This window comes from Macaca mulatta, chromosome 8 (genome assembly GCF_049350105.2).
Source record: "Macaca mulatta isolate MMU2019108-1 chromosome 8, T2T-MMU8v2.0, whole genome shotgun sequence".
Classification (NCBI taxonomy): domain Eukaryota; kingdom Metazoa; phylum Chordata; class Mammalia; order Primates; family Cercopithecidae; genus Macaca; species Macaca mulatta.
Window position 1 is genome coordinate 133,448,105 of NC_133413.1, and position 18,866 is coordinate 133,466,970.

Consider the following 18,866-nt stretch of genomic DNA (forward strand, 5'->3'; position numbering starts at 1 on the left):
GAGTTCCAAACCAGCCTGGGCAACACAGCAAGACCCCATCTCTAATTTATATACATATTTTTTTAATTAAAAAAATTTTTAAGTTAATTCCAGTGTTCTGAAGGAAAATACTTTTCTATAGTTCAGACTGCTTAAAACGGTCCACAACACAAAGGTATCTAATCTTCATTATGCATATTTCATTCGACGATACCATGACAAGAACACAGTAGAAATCAACAGTTTCAGCCTATGACTTAGTCTGGTCACCCGGCATTCTTTTCCTCTGCTATTACATTTTAACGTCTCTCCTTCAAATAAAGGATAAAGATGTCTGTAGCCTTTGAAGGAAATAATCATTCTACTTACATTCTCAGGGCTCTATAGCATGGTTAAAGTCCAAAACATTTTTTTCCTTCCCTTAAAGGAGGGCAAAGGGCATCCACAGTACCACATTTTCTGGCCCTTGGCCAAGTTTAAATGGAAGCTGAGCCCAAAGGCAATTTTGAGCTCACCAATTTTGCACAGGACCTGAGACATCAAGAGCTGCTGTGCTCTCACCATCTGTAAGAGGCCTGCAGTTGGAGGGCGGCTGACAACTGCTATTGATACAAAGCAGAGAAACGTACTGTGTCCCTTCCCAGAGCTGGGTACTTTATAGAGGGACTGAATTACTATGTAGGACCCCAGAGAAGGACAAAAATGAAGTCAGAAAAGGATGCTGGTTGTAAATTAATTATCTGATAAGGACCACAGATTTCAAAAGCTGTTTCATGGCACGGACTCTCTTTGTGCCTCAGTCAACAAGCTGTCACACATGAGAACACAAAGAACTGGGAACAAGAAGAGGGAACAGTCATAAAACTACTCAACCAAAGGTGGGAAAAAAATCCCACAAATGGTAAGACAATGCATAACTCAAGGGCTATATGATTTAGTACAGCTTTTTTTCAAAAAAACTTTAATTATTCCTATTAACTGCAGTCAACCAAGATGCAAATATTGTAATTTGAAATGTTTACATAATATGGTCTATTTCCCCAAACCTGGAAAAAACTGGTTTTATTTCTGGCCCAAAATCACAGACTGAAGGATACCACGATGCAAATCCAGTTAAAGAGGAGCATGAATAAATAGTCTGCTGGCCTCCCATCAAAAGCTCCTGGAAACAAAAACAAGCCAAATGTCATGGTTCAGAATTTCAGAACAAAGTAACATCTACATAGAGAAACACTTCAAAAAGTTATAGAAAAAGCCAAAATGAGAACATTTTAAAAACCACTCGTCTCTAGAAAAGTGAATTTTTTAAAATATCTAAACAATGTCCCCAATAAAGCCCTGAATCAAAGTTACCTGAATAAGGTTAATCTATGCTCTCCTAACTGAATTCCAATAAGTGACATGCTCTGACTACCACAGGCTAAAATAGACGCAGAGAAAGTACAGTCAATTCCACAGCTACTGAGCCCTGCATCCCAAAGACCAGTGAGGCCCCCCAAGCTCCTTCCCAGCCTGTCAGCCTTTCCTTCTTGGCTCTCACCGTGACCTGAAGGCCGCATTCAGGATGACATGCTTGATCCCTGTCCTCCTCCACTACACTGTAAGCTCTGTCAGAGGAGGAACCATGGCTGTTTGGTCTCCTGTTGTGTCTCCTCCAGCATGGCTATGCTGGGAGGTACTTACCATTATTATTAGAAACACAAACACACACACATAACCCCCTGTACCACACTGGCCTTAGATACTGAAAAAGAAAGTCTCTGTCTTCCAGAGACTTACATTCTACCACGGGAAAACAATGTGGGGGAAGGAGGGAATAAAGCGTCCCAAAACCTTTCCATAGCCTCTGACTCAGTCCTCATACTGCATCTGGAAGGGAGAACGGAAAGACCTATGACCTGCTTCTTACAGATGCGGAGTTAAAGTCACATGACCAAAGTCACAGAGCTTGTTAGAAGCAGAGTGACATCAAATTACTAGCACAGTGCTGCTGTCACTGCGCCATATGCCTTACTGGGCAGAATAATCAACAACGAGCTCTCTTACAAGCATGATTCCTAATGCCTTCGGTTAGAAGACTTTAAGAGAAGCAAAAAAAAAAAAAAAAAACAGAAATGACTGTAAGATCACTCTAGCTTGAAAGTTACTTTCCCTCCCCACTCCACACCCCCTCACAGTTACATGATATAGCTAGTCAATTTAAAAAAAGAAACCCAACAAGTGTCAGCAAGGCAGAAAGATATATCTAAAACAAAATAGGTTTCCAGCAAAAGTGTCTTCTACTCTCCTTTATTTCTCCCTTGATACCTCAAAGCACACTTCAGCCACAGTGTTAAGCAGGCCTAATGCTAGAGGATCACAATGATGAATCAGAGCTGAAATTCTAACACAATTTCTGAATTTTAATAATAGCTGTGCTTCTTTTGATGTGGCTTTGGCTGTCTGATTCCTAAGGAGTCTTTAGACTGAGTACTTAAAATATTGTAATCATATAAATTACAGTACTATATTATCTGACATGCTTGCAACTCAGAATTTACAAATTAACTGGTTTCAAATTACAGTCTTCCAGTTCAAATCAGAAACCTCATAAATAAGTCAACTCTGCTATATACCTAACAATTTAGCCAGGAGGGAAAATATGCAGGTGGCAAACATTTTGTCAAGATGTTAACTTAAAGCTATGTGGCTGAGAGAAAACTGGGGATCAGTGAACCTGGGTTCCAGTCCTAACTGCATTAACTCAAAGAGCTTTGCGACTTTTGGGACATGTCACCACCACTCCAGATCACTGTTTTCTTATCTATGAAATAAGAGCATTAAGTAGAATGATCTCAAAAGCTCCCCTCTATAAGTTCATAGCAGCTATTATTCATAATGGCCAAAAAATGAAACCAAGTCAAATGTCTATCAACTGATGCCTGAATAAACAAAATGAGGTATGTCCATACGATGGAATCTTAATTGGCGATATAATGGAATGAAGTACTGACACATGCTATATGGAAGAATCTTGAAAACATTATGCTATGCAAAAGACATAAGTCACAAAAGGCAACAAAATGATTTTAAGAAATGCCCAGAACAGGCAAATCTAAAGAGTCAATAAGATCAGTGGTTTTGGTCGGGTACAGTGGCTCACACCTATAATCCCAGCACTTTGGGAGGCTGAGGTGGGCGAATCACTTGAGGTCAGGAGTTTGAGACCAGCCTGGCCAACATGGTGAAACCCTGTCTACTAAAAATACAAAAATTAGCTGGGCGTGGTGGCACGTACCTGGAGTCCCAGCTACTCAGGAGCCTGAGGCACGAGAATCGCTTGAACCCAGGAGGCAGAGGTTGCAGTCAGCTGAGATCATGCCACTGCACTCCAACCTGGGTGACAGAGTAAAACTGTATCTCAAAAAAAAAACAAACAAAAAAAAGAGTGGCCATGGAATTATTGCAATTTAGGTTTAAAAATAGCATTAGAATTATTTTTCAAGTCCTTATAGTTCAGAGTTAAATTCTGAAATATTTACCAATGAAATGTCTGGCATTTTGCTTCAAAAAATCAGGGGTGGAGGACAGTCATAGATATAAATAAAACAAGATTGGCTATGAGGTAACTATTAGAGGTGATAACCATTAGATGGTTAAGCAGGGTTCGTACTGACATACACTACAACAGGGATGAACCTTAAAAACATTGTGATAAGTGAAAGAAGTCAGTCACCAGAGGACATATGAAATGTCCTGAATAGGTGAATCCATAGACACAGAAAGTAGTTTAGTGGTTGCCAGAGGCTGGGAGGAGGGGAAGAGCAGGGTAAACTGTGACTGCTTTGGCTTTTTTAGGAAGTAATGAAAATGTTCTAGAATTAGATTATGGTGACAGCTGCATAACATTGTGAATATACTAAAGATCACTGAATTGTACACCTTAAAATGGTTAAAATGATGAATTTTATGTTATGCGAATTTGGTCTCAACAAAAAGAAAAAAGGTTCATTGACTTTTCCCTCCACTTTTTCATATGTTTGAAAATTTTCCAGAATAAAATTTTAAATAACTGATCATAGATCATCCACACTTAATCTATTTTACTACTGAGATAACATTTACTATCAATATAAAAAAATTACTCCAGCTGGACACAGTGGCTCACACCTGTAATCCCAGCACTTTGGGAGGCCAAGGTGGGCAGATCTCTCAAGCCCAGGAGTTCAAGACCAGGCTGGGCAACATAGTGAAACCCCATCTCTACAAAAATACAAAAGTCAGCCAGGTGTGGCAGTTTAACACCCATACTTGTAGCTACTAGGGAGGCTAAGGTGGGAGGATCACTTGAACCCAGGCAGTCAAGGCTGCAGGGAGCCACGACCGTGCCACTATACTCCAGCCTGGGTGACAGAATAAGACCCTGTCTCAAAACAAACAAAAAAAATTACTCTAACAAATTAATCCTCAATTAAGTTATACCAGAAAGGTAGACTGCTAAGCACTCAGTATCACAATGGGTCCAACTGGAACAAAGGAGAATAAAAATCACATATTCTGGTAGATTTAAAGATCAAACCCCTGATATGGTGGTGAGAGGACTGGTCGTCAGTTTCACTTCTGCCAAGTTACTTCACTTCCTTGAATCTCCTATTCATCTTTTGGTAAAACTCAGGAAATAAACTAGGTTTCTCCCAATAGTAATAAAATAGTCTATGACCTTATACTTTGTATTAATACAATTTCTTTATTTTGAAAAAGAACCTAGTAGCAAATGCCAATTTAAGGAAAAATGTTACTTGACATCAAATACCCATCCTACTATTTCCCTGCAGTGATGAGGCTGATTCACAATTCTCAACCACATGAACACTGACTTACATTTAAGGGTGGTTCAGAGTTCTCTACCCTGAGGTAACAGCCAGCAAGTTTATAAAGTCTCTGAAGTCAGTCAGCCTTTTCAAAATCATTTAAATTTAACAAAATTATATCCATACTGTAACACAGCGTACTGATGCATTGTTTCTTTAGTGTAAGCGACTCAGAAAAGCATATAAGGTATCGTAGGAAATAAATGACAATTCAGTAAGATTTTTCGAATTTATCCATAATATTACGTAGGTTGGCTGGGCGCGTTGGCTCACACCTGTAATCCCAGCACTTTGGGAGGCCGAGGCAGGCAGATCACTTGAGGTCAGGAGTTTGAGATCAGCCTGGCCAACAGGGTGAAACCCCGTCTCTACTAAAAATACAAAAATTAGCCAGGTATGGTGGCAGGTGCCTATAATCTCAGCTACTCAGGAGGCTGAGGCACGAGAATTGCGTGATCCCGAGAGGCAGAGGCTGCAGTGAACTGAGATGGCACCACTGCCCTCCAGCCTAGGCAACAGAGCAAGACTGCCTCAAAAAATAAATAAATAAATAAAATATTACATTGGTATTCATACCTGATAAACTATTATATATCATTAAATCTTGGTTATATACTGTACTTTAGAGTTGAGTTTTTCAATTGGAGAACAAATCTAGGCTTTTAATTACATAAAATAGTGTTTTTCAACCCCAATCTAGGAGACATATATACTCCAGCCCAATTCTGCACTGAAGGACAAGGACTGCTGCAAAAGAAATGAGTGAGACTGTCAAAATAAATGAGAGGTATACAGCTTAGCCACTAAGGAGATGGACAAGACATGTCAACCTCTGATCTGCTACTTTTTGCATCTATAAAATGGTAACACTGCTACTTATACCTCAGGATGTTGTGAGGATTAAAAATTGAATAAGCTAAGTGCCTGGTGCAGTCCCAGCACAGTCACTGAGCATTTACTATCCATACCCAGTTTCTTTTTGTAATGCTAACTGCCCTCCAAATTCCTCCAAAGAAAACACATAGATTAGTAAATGAGAAAGAAACAATACTTAAAACAACTATGGGTAACATACCTGTTTCAAGTCGTGTAGAATACTGATATAAGAAATACAAATTGACCAAATAAAGAAATCCAGTTCCTGGACCCACAGGGAAATAAAAGGTGGCAGTGATTGGCCTCCAAATCTGTCCAGATCAAAATAAACACAGCTGTTAGTTTCTGTAAGCCTGCTTATTTTTTTCCCTTTTAACTAAACAAAATAAACCCTGCAAAGCATCCTCCTCAATGAGAGGTATGAAAGTGATACTACCAACACAATTCAAGAAAACAGCTGAAGAAAAGTGTTCACACCAGTTACGATCACATCAATTTGCAGATCAATGGAATAAAACGACATCATAAAATAAGCAACAAATATTTCTAAACAAGTTGAAACAAAATCAATACTATATGAGTACATGATCAGTCTTTACTAAGATCAGGCATACAAGTAAGCCTACATCAAAAAATGAATTACAAAGGCTTAATTTCCAACAGTACAGTAATGCCTCTATTTAGGGAAAGAATATTCTAGAATGACAAACCTTGTCCAAAAATGCCACAAAGGCAGAAGTAAAACAACAATTTTTTATTCAAACCAATGCACTAAATAGGCAATAGGGGCACTTTTTCTTTAAAAACATTTCCCTGAAAAAACAAAACATAAGAAGGGTCTAAAGTAATAAGTAGGCCAGGTTCAGTGGCTCATGCCCTGTAATCCCAGCACTTTAGAAAGACGAGGCAGGCAGATCACCTGAGATCAAAAGTTCAAGACCAGCCTGGCCAACATGGTGAAACTACGTCTCTACTAAAAATATAAAAATTAGCCAGGTGTGGTGGCAGGCGCCTGTAATCTCAGTTACTTGGGAGGCTGAGGCAGGAGAATCGCTCCATCTCAAAAAAATTAAATTAAATTAAATTAAATAATAAAGTAACAAGTAAGCCTCATTCCCAACTTCCAGTCTCCCAGTTCCAACAACAGCTGATCAGTGTCCTGTATTTCCTCTAAGAAACACATGTTACTATTACTCATTCTTCTTTATTCTACTCTATATGGCACTGTTTTATACCTTGGTTCATTCCCGACAAAATATTTTAATTGGTTTCACAGTATTCCTTGTATGTGAATGTCTAAACTTTTGTTTAAACTGTTACAATGCCACAATGAATATTCCTGTAAATCCTCTTTATATGTGCATATACAGAATAAGTTCCTGTCAATAAATCTGCTAGAGCAACAGACATAAGCATTTATTTTGGTAGATACTGCCAAATGCCTACAAAAATGTCTGCTCGATTTATACTTCCTCCTAAAAAGTAGATGACTGCCTGTCTTCTCTCCATACTCTCACCATTTCATGTATTATATATTCACCAATCTGAAAACTAATTTTTATTTGCATTATGAGAAGTCAAGCACCTTCTCATGTTTTAAAAACCTGAGAATTTCCTTTATTCATCTGTTCTTCTGGATTTACATTTCTTTTTTTTTTTTTTTCCCTGAGATAGGATCTTGCTCTGATGCCCAGGCTGGCGTGCAATGGCATGATCTTAGCTCACCACAACCTCCACCTCCCAGACTCAGGTGATTCTCCCACCTCAGCCTCCCGAGTAGCTGGGACTACTAGCATGCACCACCACACCTGGCTAATTTTTGTATTTTTTGTAGATACAGGGTCTCATCATGTCGCCCAGGCTCGTCTCAAACTCCTGAGCTCAAGCGATCCACCTGCCCTGGCCTCCCAAAGTGCTGGGATTACAGGCATGAGCCATCGCACCTGGCTGTATTTCTTCAGACATTATGAAATTTCTCTTTCTCATCATTGCAAGCATTTTCTGATCAGTCATTTGACTTTCATGGTATTTTTGCCATATTTTGGCATACAAAGGTTTAATTAAATGTAAGCAAATGTGTCCATGATGTGTCATGTTTAGAAAGTCTTTTTGCTCCAAGAATGTAAGTGTTTACGGTTTTATTTTAGCACTTTCAAGGTGCATCCAAGGAATGAGGAAGAGATCCAACTGTTTTTCTAAATGGTTGCCCTGTTTTCCCAATGCCATTTACAGAGTAACCCTCATTTTTTCCAATTATTTGTAAAACTACTTTCATTGAACATTTACACTCTAGCCTCTTTTATATTAAGGTCTATTTTAACACCATTATGTTTGGAATTGATTCCTATGCCAATATCAAGTTATTTTACTTTTTTTTTTTTTTTTTTTTTTGAGACAAGGTCTCAGTCTGTTGCTCAGGTTGGAGTGCAGTGTCATGACCACAGCTCACTGTAACCTCAAATTTCTGGGTTCAAGCAATTCTCCACTCAGCCTCCCAAGTGGCTAGGACTACAGGCATGTACCATCGTACCTGTTTAAATTTTTTTTTTTTTTTTTTTGGAGACGGGCTCTCCCTACGTTGTCCAGGCTGGTCTCAAACTGCCAGCCTCAAATGATCCTCCCACCTCAGCCTCCCAAAGTGCCGGGATTATAGGCATGAGCCACTGTGCCTAGCCTAATTTCTATTACTTTTATAATATATTTTAATACCTGGTAAAGTTAAATAGCTAAATGATATCCCCCCGCCTGTTTTTTCTTCGACAATTGTCACAATTTTCTTGGTTAGTCTCAATATTTTATTTTTCTAAATGAATTAGAACCATTATTTCATTATATCCATGTGATATTGATATAATTCTCAGCCAAAAAGTTTTTCATAGCTTTTAGAGTTGTCTATAGAGCTCTCTTTCTTTTTATATCTAACCACAAAAGTTGAGTATCTTACTGCCTACAATATTGAAAATTGAGCTTCGGCCGGGTGCAGTGGCTCATGCCTGTAATCCCAGCACTTTGGGAGGCCAAGGCGGGCAGATCACCTGAGGTTGGGAGTTCAAGACCAGCCTGACCAACATGGAGAAACCTCGTCTCTCCTAAAAATACAAAATTAGCCAGGCGTGGTGGCGCATGCCTGTAATCCCAGCTACTCCGGAGGCTGAGGCAGAAGAATCGCTTGAACCCAGGAGGCAGAGGTTGCAGTGAGCCGAGATCACACCATTGCACTCCAGCCTGGGCAACAAGAGTGAAACTCTGTCTCAACAAAAAAGAAAATTGAGCTTCTTGGGCTTTCTAAGCATACAACCCTAGCTGTAAATCAACTTTTGTATCTTATTTCATTCTTGTTTAATTCACTGGCTGGCACCCCCACCAGAACAATGTTAAATAGTGATTGAAGTAGACGGCCTTCCTAAACTTTTGAAAATGGCAGCGAAATGCTGGCTTTTGGTATGAGAGCTATATGTCTATCTCATTGCACACTAGCATATACCAAGCACAAAAGACATGCCCCCTGAATTCCTCAGAGTAGTGGAGAAGGCTGTCAAAAGAAGAAAGAGTTGGCAGAAGGGAGGGGACATGTGGACTTGTTACAAAGGCCCCAAGAATTGCAAGAGCACAATAACTGAATGGGTACTGCTAACAATTCGAGTGTGGCTGGAATGGAGGACATCAGTCACGGGGACTGGCCACATACAGACTGGCCAGTTCCACTCTCCAAGTATGGGAATGTAACCCTCAGAGCTTAATACCTTGCAGAGGGAAGCACGATGTGCATACCGAAAAAGTGACTTTCCAAGAAACTTGTATTAAACCAGAAAAATAAAATAGGTTAACATTTGTTTTGATTTATTCACAACTTTATCACAGAAACAGGATAGTTTGTTGGAAAGAAACTGGAGATGATTTGAGAAGGCCTGGGTTTCAGTTTTTGCTTATAAGTCACCACTTCTGAGCCTCAATTTCCATAGTTAATGGGTTTTTTTAAATAAATCATTAAATTAGTGTGCTACTCTGCTTATTTACATGCACTGATTCAGGAGATGGATTTCATAGATGAGGAAACAGGGTAAGAAAAGGTTAAGCATCAGCCAGTAAGTGGTGAAGCTAGAATTTTATCCCAGACAGTCTGACTCCAGAGTTTGTGATATTAAGCCCCTATTTTTACAATCCCTCTCACAAATGGCATCAGTATTATGAGGTACAATTATAATTAGTGTAAGTGTTCACTACTAAGACACTTGTATAATCCTGAAATGGACTCAGAATAAACCTACTAATTCATTCTCTGTGCTTAAGAAAAGCACTGGGAGTAAAGACCAGAAGCAAAACCTCCTAAGTAGCCCTGGAACCTTAGAAACGTATGGACGTCAAATTGGCTTCATCATCTACCCAATGACATTATCCTATGACTTCTGCCTTCCTTATCTTACAGGGTTTGTAAAAGGTTGGAATTAAGACAGTGAATTAAAAAGATGTCTTGTAAAAAGAATTAATATGTGTGGGTGTATTAATTGTATTATCACAATCTTTTTGGAAACACCTGCTAACCGGTTTTTATAAATTCATATTTCAACTACCCCCATATTCCTATAAGTTACTCAAGGCCTGGTGTGGAAAAGAAACCTCGTTTTTGTCTGACTACATTTTCTCTAATGCTGATGACACAAGACTATTTTTAGTCACTGTGCGCACCTGTTCTTTGGAAATCAGTGTCTGTCAAAATATCTCACTTCTTTTCCCTGTTCATTAAGCCTACCCTTAAGTTATACTTGCTTTCATTGATCTAAAAGACTTAATATTATTTTTGTTTTACTTTAAAATTATAATCTAAAAACACCAGAAGACAGCTTATCTCTTTAGAAGGATACAGTGTAACATATTTCGGAAATCCCCGTTGTAAGTATCCAACTAAATCCCATTTTTTCCTCTACCAGATATGTAAACAGTAAGGAGAAGGAATTGGCTTTATGTTCAGCGCCAGGAGTAAAGAGGCCCATTTTCAACCCTGGAGAGCCTAAGAGGCAGCCAGCTGCAGCACAAAGAGCCAAAACTTGCAGACAGAGGACTGCCTGCCTCACACTTACTGAGAGCACTCACTGGGGAGTATCTCATTTTAAGTCCACAGCAACCTCAAGGCTAGGCCCATAATGATCCCAGTTTTTTTCAGGAGGAAAGCTGGGCCCTAATTAGAGTTCCGGTAATCCACCCAGACTTCCTCACTTAACAAGGACATGTAGCCCATGTGCTCACTGCTATATACACTCTTCAAGAAGATGTAAGACATTGTTCCTCAGTTATTAGTCCAACAACTTGAGAGTGTAGGTTGCAGCCATCCTTTAACTAAAATCTTCTAAACAATCTGCTACTGAAATAATTTGCCATCCAGAGTCTAGAGTGTTTCATTGTTTTTTTTTTTTTTTTAAGTATGAAAAGCGAAGATTTGTCTGAAATAAGAAGGATCACTTGATTTGAACTTACGTATGTATCAGCCACCAAGCAAGAAAGATGATGAGCACCTGTGTGACAAAATGCTGGTTTAGCAAACTGTAGCCTTTTTTGCTGGGTGGGGGGGACACGACGAGTAGGCAAGAAAAGGCCCCTTCCAATCATTTAAACAAATGAAACGCACTTAATCTTTAAAAAGAGCAATTAGAAGCCATCAAATCTACTCCTAGATATATAAGCAACAGAAATGACTATTCATGCTCACCCAGAAATACATATGTTCACCAAGACATGTACTAGAATGTTCATAGCAGCACCATTCATAACAGCCAAACTGGAAACTGCCCTAAAGGTCCATTAATAGCTGAATGAGTAAATAGATTGTGGTATGGTCCCACAATGAGCAATCTATAACCACAGGCAACAACATGGGTGACTCTCAAACATAATGTTGATAAAAGCAGCTAGACACAAAAGAGAACATACTTCATAATGCCATCTATAGAAAGCATAAAGACTGGCAAAAACAATACATGGTATTAAAAATCCAGAGCACAGTCACCCTTAGAGAGGACAGTGACCAGAAGGAAGCAGGAGGAAGGTTTTAGGGATTCTGTTTCTTGATCTGAATGCTGGCTATGCACATGTTTTGAATTTTTAAAAACTCAAGCTATAAACTTATTATACATACACTCTCCTGCTTATATATTATAACTCAATAAAAAGTTTTTTAAAAAGCCACAATCCAATGGGCAACGTTATTACAGACCACAGCTGAACTGTTCAATGTGGACAGGACTACTAAGGAAAGATTTTCAACTTAGATTTTCAACATACCAAAACACTTGCCACTAGAGTTCTATAGCCAAACCTTGATGGATATAGAACTTCTATGCTCAGCCTATAGCCCAAGTTCATTCTCCTCCCTGCTAAGTTGAAATGTCTCTCTTCCCCAATCCACTCTTAAATCAGTCTCATAAGGTTGCTGTCATCAGGTTAAATGTGATATGTAAGCAAAAGCTTGGCAAACATAAGCACTAGGCTGAGTCACAGAATTGGTTGGTACCATTTCTTATCCCTGGAAACAAATTAGAGAAATCAAGAGTTCACATCTTCCCATTTCAAGTCAGGATGCTTTTAAGGAGACAAAGCAGAATAATCATCCAGCAGTTACATTTCAATTACTAATTAAAATTAGAATCTTACTGTCCAGGAGAGAAGGAAATAAGGCACAAAGTACTGGCTGATAAATAAAAATTGGCAACTTTTTTTTTCCCATATTAACTACAAAGGAGGCAACTATTTTTGAATAGCCTATTTATCAGGCTATTTACTGGGTATTACAAACACTTTTCGATGTGTTCTACATACTATAGGCAAGAAGCAGATAACATACTTCCTCAGTTTGAAGGTACTCGTTCTTGTGTTTCTGAAATTAAGAGTGTCTTACAATCAAAACACTGGTTTAATGTAATTTCTACTCCCCTGTCCCCCAAAAAAGTTGCATTAAATTGATGGTGCATTGTATAATCAATGGAGTCTTAGAACAAAGTTAATATGCTATTATATTATCCTCAGATCCTAAAGAAATTGAGGCTCAGACAGGATAAATAACTTGCCTAAGGATACACAACTAGCAGGAGGCTGAGCCAGGCCTTGAGACCATGATTCAACTACTTAAAATCTAACAGTCTTTCTACTCTAATAGAAAAGGAAAAATAGGCCGGGCGCGGTGGCTCAAGCCTGTAATCCCAGCACTTTGGGAGGCCGAGACGGGCGGATCACGAGGTCAGGAGATCAAGACCATCCTGGCTAACATGGTGAAACCCTGTCTCTACTAAAAAATACAAAAAAAAACTAGCCGGGCGAGGTGGCGGGCGCCTGTAGTCCCAGCTACTCGGGAGGCTGAGGCAGGAGAATGGCAAGAACCCGGGAGGCGGAGCTTGCAGTGAGCTGAGATCCGGCCACTGCCCTCCAGCCTGGGCGACAGAGCGAGACTCTGTTTCAAAAAAAGAAAAAAAGAAAAGAAAAGGAAAAATAATTTGCTATGATTGATTTGGAAGAAATCACCTTCAAAAATGTTTTGCTACATACTTATTTTTTTCATAGATATTATGCAAAGGAGTTAAACAAGACAGCTTAGAACTATCTCTGACTCAACGAAACAGAAACTGAAACTGAAGCTGTCTACAAAATGGGGGTAACACTTATCTCAGGATGATTGTCGGAGTTCAATGACATAACCTCAGGGAAGTTGTAACAGGGTGATGTTATTTTGGCCAAAGAAATGAAGAAATATCGCCATTCAGGCAGCCCTGGGAGACATAACCTTAGAAAACACAAAGGCAGCAGGAATTGCCACCTCTTGTGTAGTTAATCAAGGATTAATATGAAGACATTTCATTATTGTGAACTATTTGACTGATGACCGTAAATCTGAGGGACTCAGAAGAGGGAGAAATTGTAGACAACAGTATAATGAGTCTTGACACACACCTGTTTCAACCTATCCAACCTGAAGAAATAACGTTATAAACCTCAGAGTTTCAAACCAACAAGCTACACACCGGAATCGATAGCTTAGGAGGAAAAATAACTTGTCACTTCCAACATGAGCACACAATTCCAAATCAATCACTCCCCTATTTTTGCAAGCTGTGAAAGATTCAGCTTCTAAGGAAAAGAGGAGCTTTCGAGCAGAATTCTGCTAAAACACACCTCACACTGTCGGTGCACAGCAGCCTCTCAAATGCAGTTTTTCCTTGACTGCTTCATTTGCAAATGAGTTCCTCCAGGTGGGTCTGAAAGTTACATGTGTCCAAAACAGGCAAGAATCAGAGTAACAGGAAGAAAAGACAAGGTACAGCTGTTGGTCTTTCCACACCTGGGCAGCCCACTGTCCTGCCTCCTGCTGGTAGCTTCTCCCAGTCTGGGGATAACAAGCTCAGAAGAAAATACAGGGAAGATGATAAAATCGTGGAAGATGTGACAAGAACAATGACTTTTTCTAATCAGTTCACCACTTTTAACATTATACACTCGCAGCCTGTTAGAGAGGCTTATTTACATTACTTCTTTACAACGTGCTTATTTACGTCATGTAGTCACTAGTATCACCACACAAGTGAGGATTTTGCAAACAGGGACGAGCCGGTTTTGACCAGGTCCTTCTCACACATTAATATGCCACCACTGCTCCCCATGACCACATATTACCCAACAAGCCACAAGGAACAAAGTGCACAACATTAACTCAGCCAACAAATATTTACTAAAGTAATAAACCCAGAACAGTATGCAATTCCGGCTGCACTCCAGAATCATATTTTTATTTCCAACTGCTCCCTGGGACTCTCCACATGGATGCCTAAAAAGCATCTCAAGACTTAGCATGGCCAAAACCCAACTCTTCATCCATACCAGCCCCCACTCCCAACCTAGGCATCCCTGACCATTCCCCATTTCAGTCAAGGGCTCCGCCATCCACTCAGCTGCTCCTGTGAAAACAGTAGTATCTTTCAGTCCTGCTTGCTTCAGCCATTCACTCTTCATATCCGTTCAGCTGTAATCTTGTCCCCTCTGCCAAGTCTATGCCCTTTTCTCTATCTTCACAGCCACAGTTTCAAACCACCATCTCTCTGGCCTCCTAACTGGATTCACCTCTCTGATCTCATCACCTAGCCCTTCCTCCTTCAACCCCCTCCATACACACACAAAGTCCACTCCACAGAGTAGTCGGGGCAATCTGTCAGTCCTTTGTTCACAAGGCTCCAAAGACTTCGTAGTGCCCTCAAAATAAAGTTCAAACCTCTTAACACGACATACAAGGCTCAACTACGATCTAGCTTTCACCCACCTTTCCATCTTAGCTTTACTGCACCCAGCTCTGGCTATCTCCCTGCCTTCATCTACCAATCCTCATCCTACAGCTGACCCTGTGCCAGCTGGCAACCCAGTCTTCTTCCTGTTCCCAGCTCCTACCTCTGAGTCTTTCACTTACTAGTGAAAGGATCTAGAATTACTAGTGATGGATATAGAACTTCTACGCTCAGCCTATAGTCCAAGTTCATTCTCCTCCCTGCTATGTTGAAATGTCTCTCTTCCCCAATACACTCTTAAGTCAGTCTCCTAAGGTTGCTGTCATCAGGTTAAATGTGTTATGTAAGCAAAAGCTTGGCAAATATAAGCACCAGGCTGAGTCACAGAATTGGTTGGTTGTCTCCAGAGCCAGATCCACTCAAAGCTGGCTGGTTCCTCAGTATTCCAATTTCTTCAAATGTCTTCTCTGAGGCCTTTCGGGGTGGAACACCCTATCAAATATTACACCCCTTAAATCACGTGCCTCTATGTCTTCACAGGATCTGAAACCTTTTCAGTCCTATTTACTATTGCACCCCAGTGCCCACACACAGCAAGTGAACAATTACTTCCAACAACTCAGTTAATATACAAGCACCTACTATGTGCCAGGCACTATTCTAGGTAACAAGGACAGTGGTGAACAAGGCAAAGATCCGGCTCTCTTGGAGCCTTATTCTCTGAGGGGAAGCAGACAAATACCAAAGGGTAATATGCAGCAAGAAAAATGAAGGATAAGGCCGGGCACGGTGGCTCACACCTCTAATCCCAGCACTTTGGGAGGCTGAGGGGGGTGCATCACCTGAGGTCAGGAGTTCAAGACCAGCCTGGCCAACATGGCGAAACCCTGTCTCTACTAAAATACAAAAATACGCTGGGCATGGTGGTGTGCGCCTGTAATTCCAGCTACTTGGGAGGCTGAGACAGGAGAACCGCTTGAACCCAGGAGGCAGAGGTTGCAGTGAACCAAGATTGCACCATATACACTCCAGCCTGGGCAACAGAGCGAGACTCCGTCTCCAAAAAAAAAAAAAAGAAAAAGAAAGAAAAGAAAAATGAAGGATAAGGGAGTGGAGTGAAGGAGGGGCTATTTTATATAGGGCCACCAGAGAAGGCCTTGTCAATAAGAGGGCATTTGGGCAGAGACCTGAAGAATGATAGAAGGTAAACAAGTGAGCCACGGTTATCTTCCTCAGGCAGAGAAACAACACGTGCAAAGGCCCTAAGGAGAGATCCAGATAAGCACTGAAGTAACAGCAAGGATCTCATTGTGGAGCCTAAGGTAGACTTTGGAGAGCAGTAGGAGATGAGGTCAGAGAGGCAGCAGGGGCCTTGCAGGCCGCTGAAAGAACTTGGATTTTACTCAATAAGAAGACATGGTAGGATTCTGGACAGAGGAATGACAGCACTTGATTTAGGTTTTAAAAGGATCACTCTAGCTGTCTAGAGAAAAGACGGAAAGGAATCAGATTGCAGTGATAATGGTTTGCCATGGAGAATGACAAGGGATTGTATTCTGGATATATGTCTCAAATAGAGTCAACAGGATTTACTGACAGATTGCGGGGTGTGAGAAAAACAAGAAAAATAAAAGATGACTCTGACAATTAACTTCAGCTCCTCTAATAATGGAGTTGCTATTCACTTCTAAGGCAAAGGGGGAAAGGGGATTCAGTTTTGGACACGTTAAGATGAAGATGACTCTTAGTCATCCAAGTCGTGATTTCAAGTAACTGTTGGATGTACAAATCTGGAAATCGGGAGACAGATCTGGACTGAAGATATTTATATTGACATTTCAGAATCTCCAGTTTACAGAAAGAACATAAAGCCCTGAGGCTGAATGCATGAGACCATCTAAAGCTAGGGAGAGTCTATAGAGAAAGTCCTATAACTGTTTCCTAAGGAACATCCTAACATTTAAAAGTCAGGAGGATAAGGAACCAGCAAAGGAAACCAAGAAATAATACCCAGTGAAGAGAGAGAAAGACAAGAAAACGTCATCCACAGGCCAAGCAAAGGGCTGAAATTAATGCCAGATCTTGCTATCTGACCTGCCGCTGATTAAAGTTTTAAATCAGAAATTGGTGAATACAAATAACCTTCTGAAAACTAGCACTCTCTTGACACAAATGTTACTCTGGACCGTTTCCTTCATGCTTAAGAAAATAACAAGGCCTTCCATTTCTGGACAAATTTACTCTTTGCCCATTCCTTCGTACATTCTATTACTACGTGGGGGATACTAAATTAGGGCTAGAGGGAAATGCAGAAAAATACACTCGTTCTTTGTATCTCTGACTTTAAATCATTCCTATAGGAAAAACAAAACAAAACAAAAAAACTCCATTAACGTGAAAGGAACTCAGCTAGAAGGTGAAGTTGACACCTACAGGCCACCCACGTGGGTGACCAGAGGGAGGTCAGAGGGCAATGCTCCAGGCGGACCTAATTGCCAGCGTCCAACAGATTGACAACTACCGCCGACTAATCTCACTGCTTCCTTCATGAGTGCGAAGAGCGGGAAGCACAATCTCACTAAACTAGTTAAGTCAACCCCTCCCCACCAGGCCAAGCCCACAACTCCAGCTATCCAGGACCCGGCTCCCACAGCCTCCCCCGGCCCAAAGGACCCCGCCCTAAACCGCCGGCTCCGGACGCACTACAAATCCCAGCAGGCACCGCGCGTCCGCAACATGCCTGCCTACGCTCCGCCGCCGCGGATCCTCCTGGGGCCTGTAGTCTCCACGCCCCCCCGTCTCTGGTAAGTACCTGAAACCGATAAAGGAAAGCTTCCGGCCAGAGGAAGAGGTATGCCGGGCTGATGAGGCCGAGTTTGCCGACCAAGGGCACCGCGACGGTGGCGGCGAACCAATAGCGCGTGATCGCCGGGATGCTCCTGAACCAGTCTCCGATGTCCGACATCTTCGACCCACAGGTAGCCAAGATGCACACGACCGCCCGACTCCCCGTGCCGACCCCCTCACGACGCGGCCGGCTCCGCGACTGTTAGGTATCGAGGTGGAAGCCGCCGAAGCCGCGATGCAGAAGGCGGAGACGGGAGGACGTGGCGCCACCGAATTCGGACCAGCGAGACAGCCTTCTTAGGCGAAACTTCCCCTTCCGGCGGCCGCGGACGACGTGACCAGAAGTCCCGCCGCTTAAAGGGCAAGGGCCGATTTTTACCCCCCGGTCGAGGCTCGGCGCCCTGAGGGGCGGAGCCAGGTAGGGCGACGACACGACTGGTGGGAAAACAGTGGTTGCCAGGAGCAACGGCAAAAGTTCCAGCCAATGGCGAGGCCAAATGCCATTCACCTATTTCTCAGAGTTTTAATACGGCTGGATCCACTTGGAGGGTATTTAAAGAGGACGAAGGCAAACGAAGTGTCTAGTTCCTCGTCTGCTCACTCATTCCACAAGTGTTCGTCGGGCACAGTTCTAGACACCGGGCAGCTGCGGCTGTCCGCGCTGTCGTGGTATCCTCTCTCCTGATCCTGCATCTTCATTGGGATAATTTATAAACAAATAGATAATGAAGTAAGATAATCTCAGAGAGTGATTGGAAAAATAGGAAAATGAAATGAGATGAAGTAGAGTGACGGGGTCGGGGTGCGGCAGTGTGAGGACAGATGGCTACTTTAGGTGTGAACTGGGCCAGGGCCAGGCAAAGATCTGGGGAAAGAATTTTCCATGCACAGAAAACAGCCGCTCTAACTAGGTTGGAACGTTGGAAAAACTAAAAGCCAAAATGATCCATCTTGTCTAATTCATCTTGTATAAAAAGGAATCTTTAAGAAAAGATACTGGCCGGGCGCAGTGGCTCAGGCTTGTAATCCCAGCACTAAGGGAGGCCGAGGCTGGCGG

General features: G+C 41.5%; 1 protein-coding gene across 1 annotated transcript in view; it reads right to left on the reverse strand.

Moving 5' to 3' along the window:
* Nucleotides 1–18,123, reverse strand: part of DERL1 (derlin 1) — a 29,460-nt gene extending 11,337 nt beyond the window's left edge. Inside the window, 3 exon segments of the mRNA NM_001257937.1 lie at nucleotides 1,077–1,141; nucleotides 5,905–6,016; nucleotides 17,775–18,123. Coding sequence (NP_001244866.1) covers nucleotides 1,077–1,141; nucleotides 5,905–6,016; nucleotides 17,775–17,927 — 330 coding nt within the window. The 5' untranslated portion in view covers nucleotides 17,928–18,123.
* Nucleotides 18,124–18,866: the final 743 nt, after the last annotated feature.